Source organism: Phyllobates terribilis, unplaced genomic scaffold (genome assembly GCF_046119375.1).
Source record: "Phyllobates terribilis strain yellow unplaced genomic scaffold, ASM4611937v1 Scaffold_1__5_contigs__length_1240528914, whole genome shotgun sequence".
Classification (NCBI taxonomy): Eukaryota; Metazoa; Chordata; class Amphibia; order Anura; family Dendrobatidae; genus Phyllobates; species Phyllobates terribilis.
In genome coordinates this window covers 1,003,828,670-1,003,846,408 of record NW_027362761.1, presented here as the reverse complement: position 1 = coordinate 1,003,846,408, position 17,739 = coordinate 1,003,828,670, and the positions used below count along the sequence as shown (strand labels likewise).

General features: G+C 46.1%; 1 protein-coding gene across 2 annotated transcripts in view; it reads left to right on the top strand.

Annotated features, from left to right (window-relative positions):
* GALNTL6 (polypeptide N-acetylgalactosaminyltransferase like 6) overlaps positions 1–14,597 on the top strand; it is a 3,351,701-nt gene extending 3,337,104 nt beyond the window's left edge. For both annotated transcript variants that reach the window (XM_073656298.1, XM_073656306.1), the window contains one exon: positions 13,714–14,597. In XM_073656298.1, the coding sequence (XP_073512399.1) occupies positions 13,714–13,881 (168 nt within the window). In that variant the 3' untranslated portion in view covers positions 13,882–14,597. The remainder of the gene's footprint in view (positions 1–13,713) is intronic.
* Positions 14,598–17,739: the final 3,142 nt, after the last annotated feature.

Here is a 17,739-nt window from a genome sequence, read left to right as displayed (position 1 = left end):
AAAAATAATTTTTAGCTGCATCTAGCCCTGAAAATAATTTTGGGGCTCCGAGATGCGCAAGACACATAAGTGCCTTCTTGCTGCACTACCTGCAGCATGACCCTCATATTGTCAGAATTCGAAGTAATCATGACTACTGGGTTGCCACACTCTTAGATCCCCCAAACTTTTCGATCAACCTTTTCATTTTAATAAAGACCAAAAAAATGGTCATTTTTGAAATTATAAGCATTAGCAGGTTGTTAGAAACTGAAATCAAACAGTTTTCAACTCAAAACTTTATTGTAGGTGATGTTACATTTTCAAATAGGACCCCTTGTTCGAAAGGAGCTTCTGAACTCTCTCGTCCATTGAATTTGTCAGGTTTTGGATGGTTTCTGCTTCAATTGTTTTGCATGAGGACAGAATAACCTCCCAGAGCTGTTGCTTAGATGTGAACTGCCTCCCGCCATCATAGACACTCCTTTTAATGATGCTCCAAAGGTTCTGAATGGGGTAGAGGTCAGGGGAGCATGGGGGTCACACCATAAGTTTGTCCCCTTTTATGCCCATATCAGCCAGAGATGCAGATGTTTTATGTGCAGCATGAGATGGTGCATTATCATGCAGAAAAATGATCTTGCTGTGAAATACACGGTTCTTCTTCTTGAACCATGGCAGGAAGTGCTGTTTGAGAAAATCCACATACATTATGGAGTTCATCTTTAGCGCCTTCAGGGATCCTAAAGGGGCCGACAATCTCTCTCCCCATGATTCCAGCCCAAAACATTACTCCACCTCCTCCTTGTTGGCGCTGTAGCAGTGTTTGCGTGGGGTGTCCATCAACCAGCCATCCTCCACTCCATCCATCTGGACCATCGAGCGCTGCACGGCACTCATCCGTGAACAAAACAGTTTTGAAATCAGTCTTCATGTAATGTTTGGCCCACTGGAGCCGTTTCTGCTTGTGTGAAGTGGATAGAGGAGGTCGACAGGATGGCGTATGCACAGCTGCAAACCTCTGAAGGACCCTGCATCTTGTTGTTCGGGGGACGTTGGAGGCACCAGCAGCTTCAAAAACTTGTCTGCTGCTATGACAAGGCTTTCTTGCCGCTGCTCTTTTAACCTGACGTAATTGCCTGTAGGAAAGAGTCCTCAATTTGCCCTTATCAGCACGCACACGTGTGTACTGTGAATCAGCTACATACTTCTTGATTGCCAAGACACTTCATCCTGATCATCGCACAATGTTGATTGTAGTCATGCCTTGACCTAAACACTCCACAATTTGTTGCTTCTCAGCAGCCGACACATCCTTTTTCTTTCCCATTTTGGCAGAAAATGTAGGCTGCTTAATAATGTGAGAGAGCCTTCTTAAGTAGTCTTGCCTTTCATTGGACACACCTGCCAAACTAATTAGCACAGGTGTCTGCAATTGCTAACAGTGATATAAAGAGCCCTGACACACATCACCATCAATGAGTTTAACTGACAAACAAACAAATTCTTCCCTTATCACTCCTAAACACTTTTTGCATAATAATTTGGAACGCAGTGTACATGTGCTTTTCCACAAAACACCAGTGGTTCACGTAGTGAATCTTACAGTTCTAACTTGCCAACCGTGGTCTGTATGGAATTGTTCAATAAAGGGCCCAAAATTAAGATAACATAGATGGGAGAGGTCTCTATGAATAGGAATTCCTAAGTATTTGATACCCTGTGAGGGCCAGGCAAAGGGAAAGTTGGACTGGATGGAATCCTATATGGATTTGGGGAGGGAGACATCGAGGGCCTCAGACTTCGCTGCATTGATTTTAAAATTTTACCATGTAACAAAGTGATCTATTTCAGCCATAACAGCAGGGATGGATATATGTGATTGAGTGATATATACTAAGACATCATCAGCAAATAGAGAGCACTTGTACTCGGTGCCTCCCACCTCAATCCACCTAATATTGGGGTTATGGCGAATTGATGAGAGCAGGTGCTCCGTCACTAGGATGTATAAGAGAGGGGACAGAGGACATCCCTGCCTTGTCCCATTGGTGATTGTGAAAGGTGATGAAAATGTTCTGACGCACCCCCTGGGCCTTGGGACACCCGGAGCCGGACCCTTTTTGGTGGATGCTGGTGGTTGTAGTCTTCGTGGAGACGAACCGGTTCCGTGGCTCAGGGCGGTCAAACCAGTGGCGGAACTATTTATGTGGTTTTGATGTTTAAATGTCCGACTACGCCACCCGTGGATTGCGGTCAGAGTGAACCGCCGCTACAGGGCAGACCGCTGAGGCTGGTGTTGTGGGTGCAGCAGAGCGTAGCATAACTCCCCATGGGAGGAGTATAGCCTCAGGGCAGTGTATGCGGAGGATGGGGGTGATGGTGCAGGGCAGCAGCAGTAACGACACGGAGTCAGTGATGCAGTCCAGCGCCTTTACTCACAGTTCTTATTATCCAGACCACGTCTGCAGGTAACGGCTGCCCACGTCGTACTGTGCTCACCAGGTGAGGGGCTCAGACAACTCCCAGATAACTTTGGAGCACTTCACAGGACCCCCTTTGTGTGTCCTTTGTCTGGCCTTTCTTACCAACACTTCTGTCCGGCTGCCTCGGGCCTCCTCTTGGTAAACTTGGCGCCAGTTTCCCTGACCCTATGTGGTGCCTTCCTAGCGGGTGTAGCGAGGGGCTGCGCCACATAAAATGTCAGAGCCTCCGGTTTCTAGCTGAGGGTCGTTTCCTGCCTTCGGGGACCGGTCTCCCCCTTTGGCCTGACCCCTCCACGCAGGTGGATTCGGGCGTGCGGTGGCGACTCGCCCGTCCGCACCCCTGGGATCCCTTCATTCCTCGTTCCTGGAGCCTTCTCCGCTCCTCTTCCTTCCTTCTCCCTCTTCCAGGCCTGGGCCTCTGTTACTAGGCCCGCCTCCGGAGCAGAGCTCATGCAGAGCCCCTGCTCCCTGCCACTTCTGCTCAGACTTCTCTGCACTGAACTAAGATGGTGCCCACCTTTTATACTCCCTTCTCAATGAACCCAGGAACTGCTTCCTCCCTGCTCCTGCACTACAGGGTTCCCCTTCCTCAGTGTTCCCTCCCCCCACTCCAGCCAGGGACAGGGACTGTCGTGACCATCTCAGGGGCATATTGGTCGCCCTGCCCCACGGCAATGTGGTGTAATGCATGCAGGTGTCGGGTCCTGATCCACACTCCATCCTTACCTGAGAGTGAGATATCACACCTCTGGGTGAGGTGCAATACGTCTGTAGCAACCGAGCCCTCAGGGTGCTACAGTTCCATTTATCTTCAGCCTAGGTGACGTATTGCGATACAGGGCCGTGATTTTGGCTATAAAAGGGTCCCCTAGACCCCTACCCCAAGCTTTTTAAGAGAATCATATATGGCGTGCCAGGAGACTCTATGGAATGCTTTCTCAGCATCCAACGAGAGTATCTAATTACAAATTTTTAACTGCATCTAGCCCAGGAAATACTTTGTGCCTAGTAGCAGTGTCTGCTAGTCAGCGGATTATCCCGGCTGTTAAGCAAGCTACACCACCTGTAGTTTAGACACTTAATTTTTTCAAAGGAAATGCTTCGGGACCATGGGATACTTAGTGAAGAGCATCAGGAGGCACCCCAAGGCATAGGGGCTGGGACTGGCAGTAGGATGCCTTGCGGTGGACAGCCGAGCTCGATCCTTATAAAAGCTTTTTAACTGCAGCAGCTTTAGTGGACGCTACTGGAGCTGGAATTACCGCGGCTGCTGGCATGAGACTTGCCCTCCAATAGATCCTTGTAAATGGATTTAAAGTGTATTCCTTCAAATTAGAGAGACAATTTAAATTAAAAAGCTTAGAGCTGCCTCCACCACAGGGGGGCTCGCTCGACCCACCAGCGGACAGGCACCAGTATTGGGAGAGGGGGGCTGGCCGTCAGGATTCACCGCGGCTCTGGCACAAACCCGGCGACACGGAGGTGGCACGGGCAGGAGCGGACTGGCCGTGTCGGCTTCTCACTTTTTGGATTTTAGAAGGGCATGACATGCCTATATCTGTGTCTCCCCCTCCTTTTACTCCTCCACCTCTTTTATTTTCGCATGACCATATGTACTTGTCACTTTTCCATGTGTTAGTTATGTCTTCTGAGCAGTTTGTCAGCTTTTGGACACCTTTGAAGGTGTTTTCTATGTGTTTCTATGCGTTTTTGTTTGCCTGCCATTGGTTTTAACGGTGTTCGAAGGTGTTCGACGAACAGTTCGACGAACAGTTCGGCGAACACACGGGTGTTCGACGAACCGAACCGAACTCGAACACTACGGGGGTGGCTCAACACTAGTCAATTGCTCCACTGACACACTGAAATTTTGTCTAATAAGGGTCAGAAATGGCAGTATTTTCTGAAAACGTATGTGTGATCCGTGTGACGGACAAACCACAGTTTTAAATACCTGGCTTGTAATTAACTATTTTGAACAGCAATCTGGTGTCAATTGCTTCACTGACACACTGAAACAAATTTTAAATGGAGGTCAGAAATGGCAGTATTTTCTGAAAACCTATATGTGATCCGTGTGATGGAGAAAACACAGTTTTAAATACCTGGCCTTTAGGCAGCTATTTTGAACAGCAAACTGGTTTCAATAGCTTTGCTGACACACAAACAAATTTTTAATGGAGGTCAGAAATGGCAGTATTTTCTGAAAACGTATATGTGATCCATGTGACAGAGAAAGCACAGTTTTAAATACCTGGCCTGTAGGTAACTATTTTGAACAGCAAACCGGTGTCAAATGCATCACTGACACACTGAAACTAATTATTAATGGAGGTCAGAATTGGCAGTATTTTCGGAAAACGTTTATTTGATCAGGGTGATGGAGAAAACACAGTTTTAAATACCTTGCCTGCATCCTCCTTCCTCCCACCATGCCGAGTGCCCGGAGACAACTAATCCCACAATCGGACCTTCAGAAGAGCTGCTCACTTTTCTGTTTGTAGATTCAGTCCTCTTGCCCAGCCAGCTTCAAGCGAGTCAAGAGGAGAACGCAGGTAGTGATGCACAAATATTGGAGCAGCCACGGTCAAACGAAGGCAATGGTAGGAAAGTGCAATTACTGTCACAAGAGGTGGATGATGATTATGATGAGACACAATTGCCAGAAAGTCAGAAGGAGGATCAGGGTGCGGAAGTGAAAGACGAGGTAGTGGATGATATAGTAACTGACCCAACCTGGCAGCGGGACATACAGAGTGAGAACAGCAGCACACAGGGGGAGAGAGGCGTAGCACCACAACAGGCAGGAAGAAGCAGCGTGGTGGCCACAGACACGAGGTGGAAAAGCATTCCTCGTAGCTCCAACATGATGGAAGTTGCCAGTACAACTGTTAGGTCATCCCGAGTCTGGTTATTTTTTAAAGACTCTGCAGATAACCCCAAAAAGGTCATTTGCACCACCTGCATGCCAGCAACAGCAGGGGTAGCAAAACTAGCAGCTTGACCACAACCAGCATGATCAGGCACATGGCAGCAAAGCACCCGACTAAGTGGGCCGAACCCCAGGGTCCAGCAACAGTGTCTGCGGGTGACACCACTGCTTGTTCTGCTGTTTTGCGTGTACACCAATCCCCTGTCCATGGCACAAGCCAAGATGCCTCCCGCCCTGCACCTGTCATTGCAAACTCTTAACTAGCACCATCAGCAAGCACGTCCACATCCTTGTTCCAGCGCAGCGTTCTATTGTCTTTATCCCAGTCTATGAAATGCAAGCGCAATTACGCAGCCATCGCCTCACAGGCCACACTACTAAATTCACACATTTCGCCAATTGTCTTTTACACTCGTGGAGACCGAAGTTTTCCGCAGCGTGATGGTGGCAGCTGTCCCTAAGTACTCGTTCCCCAGCCGCCACTATTTCTCCCTGTGTGCCATCCCCGCATTACACGAACACGTGTACCACAACATTAGACGTGCCCTCAACAATGCAGTTACTGGGAAAGTCCACCTAACCACGGACACATGGACAAGTGCTTATGGGCAGGGACGGTACATCTCACTGACGGTACACTGGGTTAATATAGTGGAAGCCGGGACCCAGTCGGACCTTGGGATGGAACAAGGCCTCCTAACGCCGAGGATTGCGGGCCCTGGATCAATCAAGGGTTGTCCCCACATTCTATAGCTCCTGCACCTCCTCCTCATCCTCCTCCTCCTCAGCCTTCATCTCCGAAAAGACCACATCAGTCACAAGCTGGAAGCACTGCAGCACTGCCTTGGCCAAGCAGCAACAGGCTGTGATGAAGCTAATATGCTTAGGTGACAAACCGCAAAATGCTGAAGAGTTGTGGACAGCTCTGAAACAGCAGGCAGATCTGTGGCTGACACTGCTGAACCTACAGCCAGGCATGATCGTGTGTGACAATGGCCGGAACCTAGTGGCAGCTCTGAGGTGAGGCGAGCTCACACAGGTACCATGCCTGGCCCATGTGCTTAACCTTGTGGTTCAGCGGTTTATCAAAACCTACCCCTATCTGTCGGATCTGCTTGTCATAGTGCACCGCCTGTGTGCCCATTTTAGAAAGTCAGCTACAACTTCCGCCGCCCTTGCCGTGTTTCAGCAGAATTTGCAGCTTCCAGCTCACCAAATGATCTGCGATGTCCCCATGCCTTGGAACTCTGCATTGCAAATGTTGGGAAGGATTTGTGAGCAGAAGAGGGCAGTTGTTGACTACCAGCATCAACAAGGCTGCCGGTATTCAGGTCAGACTCCACACATAAGACCTCAGGAATGGACATGGATGTCAGACATATGTACCATCCTCCAAATCTTTGAGGACCCCACCAAGATGGTGAGCTGTGATGACGCCATAATTAGCATCACCATCCCGCTTTTCTGTCCTCTGAAATGCTCTTTGCTCATAATTAAAGAGGATGCATTGCAGGCTGAGCACGATGAGATGGAGCAAGGAACCATACAGTGTGATTACAGGGTGAATGGATTGGGTGACAATGAGGAAGAGGAGGAGGAGGAGGAAGAACAGGAGCTAGTTTCCTATAGACGGTACTACCTGCACGACTGTCATACCATCTGTTCAGCGTGGATGGCCTGATGACAGGGAGAAGGAGGAAGAGGATTAGGAGGAGAGCATGGTCAGTCGTCTTCTTGGTGAGGACATGGAAGTCTTGCCTCTTTGAAGTCTGGCACACATGGCTGGGTTTATGTTACGCTACCTTTCCTGTGACCCTTGCTCTGTCCAAAATTTGGGTGACAGTCATTATTGGTTGGTGACACTTCTAGACCCATGCTACAAGGAGAACTTTCTGTCTCTTATTTCCTGGCAGGACAGGCATAATAAAATGGTGCAGTACGAGAAAGCACTCGTTGCGGAATTATTAAAAAAATTCCCATCTGAAAACGCTGGTGGCAGAGGTCACAGTTCGTTGGACAACCAAGGAGTACAGGCGAGAGAGACACAAATGCAATCCAGCAGAAGCAGAGGAGCACTGTCAAAGTTCTGGGACAGTTTTCTCAGACCCTCCTATCGCACAAGCCCTGATGTACGGGGTACTCTCTCAAGGAATGAAAAGTTTCGGAAGATAGTGAGGGCGTACTTTACCGACCGTACCAAAGTCCTCCGTGATGCCTCTGTGCCTTATAATTATTGGGTATCCAAGCTGGATATGTGGCATGAACTGGCTCTTTACGCCTTGGAGGTCCTGGCCTGCCCTGCCGCTAGCGTTTTGTCAAAGTGGGTTTTTAGTGCCGCCGGTGGAATTATAACCGATAGGTGCATCCGCATGTCAACTGAAAATGTTGACAGGCTGACTCTTATAAAAATTAACAAGGGCTGGATTGGGCCAGATGTCTCAACACCACCGAATGATAGCAGCATAACATAAACTCAAATACAGTGTCTTTTTTCTGGGAGGTCTAACTTTATTCCCATGCACCTCTGTCTTCACACCCAGACATGGGTATACGCTTCCTGATTTTGTCTATTTGCTCTCATCCTCCTCCTTCTCCGCATCCTCATCCTCCACCACCATATCACCACAATATGTAACATATCAACATATCTACGTCTCTTGCAAGGGACATTCGAGTTCCTCCAAATCTTTGGCAGCTGTTGCTTCATTGCATAGACAAACAGTATGGGAGACCCACTTCCTTATAATGGCAGCATTTTTTTTCAGGAGGCGCTCCGACCTCTGCGTCTCTTGCAACGGGCATTGGGGTTCCTCCAAATTTTTTGCAGTCATTGCTTCACTGCATAGGCAAACAGTATGGTATACACACTTCCTAAAAATGGAAACATTGTTTTCACGAGGCCCTATCAACATATCTACGTCTCTTGCAAGGGACATTGGAGTTCCTCCAAATCTTTTGCAGCCATTGCTTCACTGCATAGGCAAACAGTATGGGAGACCCACTTCCTAATAATTGGAGCATATTTTGCAGGAGGCCCTCCGACCTCTACGTCTCTTGCAAGGGACATTAGAGTTCCTCCAAATTGTTGGCAGCCGTTGCTTCACTGCATAGGCAAACAGTATGGGAGACACACTTCCTAATAATGGGAGCATTTTTTGCAGGAGGCCCTCCGACCTTTACATCTCTTGCAAGGGGAATTGGAGTTACTTAAATTTTTTCACAGCCGTTGCATATACTGCATACCCTATAACTGTATAGCAGACCCTTTCCTTTCTAATGGGAAAATGTTGTTGTTGTGGCCCAGCTCTATGTGCCTTTAAAATGTTAGTAGGGTTTTTCCTAAATTTTGGCAGCCGTTGCACTCACTGCATGCCCTATAACTGATTAGCAGACCCACTCCTTTCTTATGGTAACATGTCATACTCGTTACTGTGGCCCAGCTCTATGTGTGTTTAAATTGTTAGTGGAGTTTTTCCCAAATTTTGACAGCCCTTGCAGTCACAGCATGGGCATTACCACTATAGGATACTCGCTCCTTTATAATGGGAATATTTTTCTTACTGACACCCTCCTCTATGTCTCTTCAAAGGGGTATTGGGCTGCGTCTGAATTTTGGGCAGCCCTTGCAGTCACTGCATACGCAATAACAGTATAGAAGACCCACTTGTTAATGGGAACAACAAAGCATAGCCGGCTAATGGCTCTCTAACAATAGTGAGGGATGACTGCTGGCCCTTTAAGAATAGTAAGGGCCGCCTGATGGCCCTATAAAAATAGGCTTTGTGACTTTCAGAGTCCCTCCATCATAAATGAAACAGGATGTGCCTGATGATGTGTCACACACCACATGACCAGATAAGGTTGTAAAATGTTAAAATGACATTTCCGTGTGAATGCATTTGTCTTAAAAAATGCCGTAAAAAAATAAGTAAATAAAAACACAGTAGGATCTTTCTTTAGTATAAAAACCAGACTCTCCAATGTAACCACAATGTTATCACATTGTTCATCTCCTGCACCTCCTCCTCCAGTTTGGCCTCCATCTCCGAAATTACCTCATCAGTGACAAGCTGAAAGCACTGCAGCACTGCCTTGGCCAAGCGGCAACAGGCTGTGCTGAAGATAACATGCTTAATGCTTAGGTGACAAACCACCTACCGCTGCAGAGTTGTTGAAAGCTGTAACACAGCAGCCTTATCTGTGGCTCTCACTGCTTAACATACAGGCAGGCATGGTCAGAGTAGATTTGATTTCCCTCTATTCCAGTCCTTTCACCGAGCTAAAGAATATGGCTGTGGTGAAATACAACTCCCACTGAGAAGCAGCTTCAGACTGAAAAACATTGGGCCCATCAGAAGATTTGATTTTGAGGGCTCACCTTTCTCCCCCACTCAAGAGCACTAAAACAGCTGCAAAGTTTGTGCTTTCATGAACTCTCCTGATGGAGAAGCCAGGGCCCACCAGAGGATTCTCTGGTGGAACCATCCAACCCTGCCGAGAAGCAGTCCTGGCTAAAAAAAATGTGTGGGAAAGTTCTCGGACACTCTATGGCTGCTTTTTTTTACGGAGGAGGAAACCCAGGCAAACAAAATCCTTACAGATGTAGTCCTTGCTGGTATTTGAACCCAGGATCCCAGCGCTGCAAGGCTTGAGTGCTAACCACTGAGCTAATGTGCTGCTGTTCACCCTGTGATATCTAACAGGCTGGAGAAACTTGCCCATACTGCCACTCTATCTTCAGCTACTTTTTGAGAAACTAATGGATTTGGGCAGCCACTCAGTCTACCAAATAAAATTCCTGAGAAGGAAATTGGAGATGGCTTTGCTATTGGTACTGGGGGCAGTGCTAATACCATGGCGTCATACCATAGTTGACTGGAAATATTCCAGGCTGGTAGGAGGCAAGCAGATACCCACAGAAAATTACTAACAGTAATGTTCAGGGACCCGTGCTTGTAGAAGGTGGAGACGATACCGGGAGAAATAGTGGCGGCTGGGGACCGTGTCTGTACACCCGGCCACCACCACCATGAGGTTGTGGACAGCTTCCGCCTCCATGAGCTTAAAAGGCCACATTTCAAGTGCAAGCAGCTGCCAAGAAATCTAGCAGTTCACTATTGCGGCCTGTGGGTGGGTGGGTGGATGGCAGCATACTTGCTCTTGCATTCCAAGTAACAGAAAACTAAGCAGATGGTGGCCTCTATCATCATCGTGGCCTCATCTTGGCACTATGAACTCTTCTGAAAGAGAAGCCAGGGTCCACCGGAGGAGTCTCCGGTTCTCTGGTGGGCTCGTCCCACCCTGCCGAGAAGCAGGTCTGGCTAAGAAAAATGTGTGGGAAGGTTCCTGGACACTCTATGGCTGCTTTTTTATTGTGGATTGGACGTGCTTATGCATGTTATTTCTCAAAACCACATTGCTGATCATGCCATTGCCCAACTCTTTAGTCATGAATTTAAAGGCGTAAAGAAAGATGTTTGTGTGTCAAAGCACCACCGACAAGTGCGAGCAGATGTTGGACTGGCTGCCAGTGCTTATGCAACAAGCTGCATTAGCGGACTTCCTGGGAGAAATGACACCCGGAGTAGATGCAGTTTCCCTCTTTGCCAGCCAGTCCTTTCACCGAGCTAAAGGATGTGGCTGTAGTGAAATACAACTCTCACTGAAAAGCAATGTCAGACTGAAAAACATTGGGCCCACGAGAGGATTTGATTCTGAGGGCCCACCTTTCTCCCCCGCTCAAGAGTCTCATAGAAGCTGAAAAGTTTGCGCCTATCATGAACTCTCCTCATGGAGAAGCCAGGGCCCACCCGAGGATTCTCTGGTGAGCCCATCCAACCCTGCCAAGAAGAAACTCTTGCTAAGAAAATGGTGTGGGAAGGTTCCCGGACACTCTATGGCTTCATTTTTAATGTAAACTGGCTCCGTACCGTCCCTGGCCACATTCACTTGTCCACGTGTTTGTGGTTAGGCAGTCCTTCCCAGTAAGTGCAATGGGGAGGGCAGGGGTAAGGTTGTGGGACCCGCGCTTGTGGAAGGCAGAGATGACACCGGGAGAAATAGTGGCGGCTGGGGACCGAGCATGGACATTCGGCCGCCGCCAACATGAAGTTATGGACAGCTTCCACCTCCATGAGCTTAAAAGGCCACATTTCAAGTGCACGCAGATGCCCAGAAATCTAGCAGTTTACTATTGCGGCCTGGGGGTGGGTGGCTGGCAGCATACTTGCTCTTGCATTCCAAGTAACAGAAAACTAAGCAGATGGTGGCCTCTATCATCATCATGGCCTCACCTTGGCACTATGAACTCTTCTGAAAGAGAAGCCAGGGCCCACCGGAGGAGTCTCCGGTTCTCTGGTGGGCCCGTCCCACCCTGCTGAGAAGCAGCCCTGGCTAAGAAAATGTGTGGGAAGGTTCCCGGACACTTTATGGCTGCTTTTTTGTTGTGGATTGGACGTGCTTATGCATGTTATTTCTCAAACCACATTGAAGATCATGCCATTTCCCTACTCTGTAGTCATGAAATTAAAGGCGTAAAGAAAGATGTTTGTGTGTCAAAGCACCACCGACAAGTGCGAGCTGATGTTGGACTGGCTGCCAGTGCTTATGCAACATGCTGCATTAGCGGACTTCCTGGGAGAAATGACACCCGGAGAAGATGCAGTTTCCCTCTATGCCAGCCAGTCCTTTCACCGAGCTAAAGAATGTGGCTGTAGTGAAATACAACTCTCGCTGAAAAGCAATGTCTGACTGAAAAACATTGGGCCCACGAGAGGATTTGATTCTGAGGGCTCACCTTTCTCCCCCGTTCAAGAGTCTCATAGCAGAAGAAAAGTTTGCGCCTATCATGAACTCTCCTCATGAAGAAGCCAGGGCCCACCCGAGGAATCTCTGGTGAGCCCATCCAACCCTACCAAGAAGAAACCCTGGCTAAGAAAATGGTGTGGGAAGGTTCCCGGACACTCTATGGCTGCATTTTTAATGTAAACTGGCTCCGTGCTGTCCCTGGCCACATTCACTTGTCCACGGGTTTGTGGTTAGGCGGTCCTTCCCAGTAAGTGCACTGGGGAGGGCACGGGTAATGTTGTGGGACCCGCGCTTGTGGAAGGCAGAGATGACACCGTGAGAAATAGTGGCGGCTGGGGACCGAGCATGGACACCCGGCCGCCGCCAACATGAGGTTATGGACAGCTTCCGCCTCCATGAGCCTAAAAGGCCATATTTCAAGTGCAAGCATCTGCCCAGAAATCTGGCAGTGTACGATTGCGGCCTGTGGGTGGGTGGGTGGCTGGCTGCATACTTGCGCTTGCATTTCAAGTAACAGAAAACTAAGCAAATGGTGGCCTCTATAATTATCACGGCCTCACCTCGGCACTATGAGCTCTCCTGCAGGAGAAGCCAGGCCCCACCGGAGGAGTCTACGATTCTCTGGTGGGCCCGTCCAAGAGAATGCTAAGAGTGTGCAAAGCAGTCATCAAAGCAAAAGGTGGCTACTTTGAAGAATCTAGAATATAAGACATATTTTCAGTTGTTTCACACTTTTTTGTTAAGTATATAATTCCACATGTGTTAATTCAAAGTTTTGATGCCTTCAGTGTGAATGTACAATTTTCAAAGTCATGAAAATACAGAAAAATCTTTAAATGAGAAGGTGTGTCCAAACTTTTGGTCTGTACTGTATTTCCCAGGAAAATCCATTTTGGTTTAGTTTTTGCATGTTTTATTGTGAGTCAGTAAAACCGCCGTAATACCTCTGACAACATTGTTGACAGCAGTGACCTGGGTGTCCGAAATGCTACCAGGGGTCTACCCCATGCTGATCCCATGTCATTTGAGCACTGTTCCCATTGATTTGGGCAATTTTTATTCCCTCTGCAGACCACCGGGGGGAGCCACCGGAAAAAATGCTTGAGTATCCCATAGACTTACATTGGTCTCGTTACTCGGTCCGAGCACTCGAGCATTCCAATTTGCTCGACTCGAACAATGAGTACCCAAGCATTTTAGTGCTCGCTCATCACTAGCTAAGAACAATTGTTACCTGAAGTCCCAAATATAATGAATTGATCAGAATCATACATTTTTGGACACCTCTTCATCCTTACATGACATTTTGGAGTATGATTCTCAGGATCATAGGGGTCCCACCGGCCAGACTCCCTTGCATACAGTAAAATTAGTACACAATGAAAATGCAGAAAAATGCTTATATCTGTGCTGTTTTTTAGATAAGACATGTACAATTATTTTTTGTACTCAGTTTTGCTTGATTAATATGCAAACTAAACTTTTCTTTTTTTTTTCTTTTATCCTTAGGATAAAACGTTGTTTCATCCCGTAAGCAACAGCTGTGTCGATTGTAATCCGGCTGAAAAAAAATTGTTCATGAACAGATGTGACCCTCTGTCTGAGACACAGCAGTGGATTTTTGAACATATAAACATGACAATACTACAAAAGTTCAACATTTATAAAAACTCTTAAAGATCAATTAAACTATGTGGAATCACAAAGGGTGGAATGCAATTGGGCTACAAGAGTCAGCCATTTTGATATCTAAGATGCCATCTCCTTTTTCTGAGGATTTTCTTGAATTATGCCATTCATAGGCAAGAACTTTGACATGTCATCATATCCAAAGAACTTGGATGAAATTGAGAACTGCTGAGAACCTAATTATACGTTCCTTGCTGGTTCAAGGGCAGAAATAACCTTTGGAATAATAGTCTATGCTATCACAGTGAAATGCATTTTTAATCTTACTCAGGACACTTCCTGCTGTAGTATATAGCTGTAAATGACAACTAGGGGTAATAATCTTCCGTTTTGTTTTTTGTTTTATTTTCAATTTTTTTTTCCTTTGGGGATGGGTAGTCAGGAATGGACTGCATGATAAAACATGAGTCTTTTAAAGCCCCATGTCTCTTAGGTTGTGGATTTTTGTTTATTAAAACATTGAGGTTAACAGGTTTAACTCTCTTATGTCTGCAAATGCTTTTGGAAAGCACCCCTATACCTCTCCCATCTGATGATGGTACCTGAAACAACAGAGACCATACACATTGAAAAAGGAATTTAAGGTGAAGCATGTGATGGACTGGAATATGATGGGATATTTAATTTCTACTTAAATCTGAAAGTATTCCTTTTTTGTTTTTTATTAAAACAATAATAGAATAAAATAATATTGTACAATAAAATGTGTTGTTATTGTGCTGGATAAGTGAGCCTACTAAACAATTTATATCTAATATGCAAAGCAGTTGGGTACAATAGTATTGAATAAATTGAGTTTATCAAGAATGGGAAATAAAATAAACTACACAAGCAAATTAAATATTAAATAAGTAAAATGGGCTGTGATGATGTACATAAATGTTTTCCACCATTTTCTACTATTTTCTTCTGTTTAAAATTAAGGTTACAAAACAACAGATGAGATTTGAAATTATCAGCTCTGTTATCTACGAACAGTTCTCTACCATTCTAAAGGCAGTCTGTAGCATAAAATAACTATTAAAATGGATCCTGTCTCTTGATTCTTGCTGCCCAAACCATGGGCATGTTCTACGTAAAGCACCATGTTCTACGTTGTTGGATTTAATTTCTTAAATCATTTATGTTAACAGGTTTAACTATTTTAAGAGTTAAATCTGTTAACCTCAGATAACTATAGCTTAGGTATTATAACTATATTTTCTTTAGCGATATTATATAGTTGTAATGCCTGACCAGGAACTATAGTGATAGATGAGACTAGTCCAGCACTTCCATGCTTCCCCTAGCACCGTTTCAGAAGATTGACAGGTCTCTCTTATAGCATAGACTCGACTCTGAGTATGATCGCTGGCTGGTTTGTCTAACTACATTTTCTTTCTAGCATTTTAAAGGAGAATATACCTGGCTTTGCCGTCTGGCTTTGATTCATGCTGCCCATGGTTTGAGCTGCATAAATCAAGTGACATGTTCCCTTTAAAGCTCAGCATCTTGAAGCAGACATACAGTAGCTCTGAAAAAAATCATACTTCTAGTATTCATAGCATTTAATATTAATATTATATTAAAATATACTAACATGGTGCTCACTACACTTCGGACATCTGCGCAGTTCAGTGCACATTCCCAGCTACTTGATTTTAATACATCTATGCCTTTCTCTTTACCTAATTGACAGATCTGGATATGGACATTTTTGATGGCATGATCTCAAAAATCCATCAAGTGCATGTATTACCATTAGTGATGGGCGAGCACTAAAATGCTCGGGTGCTCGATGCTCGGGTCGAGCAAATAGGAATGCTTGGGTGCTCGACCCGAGCAACGAGCCCAAAGTAAGTCTATGGGAAACTCGAGCATTTTTCAGACGGCTCCCCCTGGTGGTCTGCAGAGGGCCTAAAAATTGACCAAATCGATGGGAACAGTGCTCAAGTAACATGGGAACAGCATGGGAAAGACCCCTGGAAGAATTTCTGACTCCCAGGTCACTGCTGTCAACAATGTTGTCAGAGGTATTATGCCACTTTTATGGACTCACAATAAAACATACAAAAACAAAAACAAAATGGATTTTCCTGGGAAATATGTTAAGGAAAATCCTTTCCAGGGTAATGACTTGTATATAAGGCAAAATAAATAACCAAAAACAAAAATGCTCCTCCACACCATGGGCTGTGTTCACACGTAGCGTTTTTGATGCATTTTTGCACTTTTGCATCGCTTTCAACCGTGACAAATGCATTCACTGGGAAATTAAATTTTTACATTTAACAACCTTATTTGGCCATGTGGTGTGTGAGACATGATCAGACACATCCTGTTTCATTTATGAAGGAGGGACTCTGAAAGTCACAAAGCCTACTTTTATAGTGCCATCAGGCGGCCTTTACTATTCTTAAAGGGCCAGCAGTCGGCCCTCACTATTCTTAGAGAGCCATCAGCCGGCTATGTTTTGGTGTTCCCATTACTAAAGAGTGGGTCTTCTATACTGTTATTGCGTATGCAGTGAGTGGCAGGGCTGCCCAAAATTTGGACGCACCCCAATAACCCTTTGAAAATTTGGATGCACCCCAATACCCCTTGGAAGAGCCTTAGAGGAGGGCCTCCTGAAAACAATGTTGCCATTATCAGGAAGTGGGTCTCCCATACTGTTTGCCTATGTAGTGAATGTAAGGGTTGCCAAAAATTTGGAGGCACTCCAATGGCCCTTGGAAGAGATGTGCAGGTCAGAGGGCCTCCTGAAAAATATGTTCCATTATTAGAAAATGGGTCTCCATAGTGTTGGCCTATGCAGTGAATGCAAGGGCTGCCAAAAATTGGGAGGCACTCCAATGCCCCCTGGAAGAGACATAGAGGGCCTCATGAAAAAATGTTCCCATTATTAGGAAGTGGGTCTCCAACAGTGTTGGCCTGTGCAGTGAATGCAAAGGCTGAAAAAAAATTGGAAGGAACTCCAATGCCCCTTGGAAGAGACTTAGAGGGCCTCATGAAAAAATGTTCCAATTATTAGGAAGTAGGTCTCCAATAGTGTTGGCCTATGCAGTGAATGCAAGGGCTGCCAAAAATTGGGAGGCACTCCAATGCACCTTTGAAAAGATGTGGAGGAGGACCACCTAAAAAAATATTCCCATTAGAAAGGAGTGGGTCTCCTATACTTGTAATGCCCATGCATTAAGTGTATGGGCTGACAAACATTTACCCCTGGGGGGTATACAAGAACATACTGTATCAAAAAAAATTTTTACGGGCATCATAAACACCCTAAAAAAATTTTTTGTGGGTGTTGCACCACGGACCAGGGTCACCCTGGTCATATAGTGGTGGAGGATAGGATGAGGAGAAGGAGGAGGACAAGAGCAAATACACAAAATCAGGGAGCATATACCCATGTGTGGGTGTGAAAAGGTGCATGGGAATACAACTCCCAAAAACAGACACTGGATTTGAGTTTATGTTATGCTGCTATCATTCGGTGGTGTTGAAAAGTCTGGCACAATCCAGCCTGTTAGGGGGGCAGTTGCAGACAACTTTATTAAAATGGAACGCAACCGAACCCGGGGTCCGCGATGCAGCCTGGAGGACTGATGCCGAACACTTCCTGGGTAGAAAGTAAAATAACCAACTTAAATGTAAAACCCTTCCGTGTTTCTGCACACTGGCATGGATATAGCAATTCGCAGTATCTCCGTTAGCTGCACGAGAGATAGGCAGAGAAAAACTATCTATAGTCCTGTTACAGCACAGGGACTACAGTGGCGGCGCTAGGATGCGTGTGTGACTACGCCAACGGGTACACGTGCCTCCAGCTGGCGTGCTACCGGACTGAGGAGTTAAACTCCACGTGGC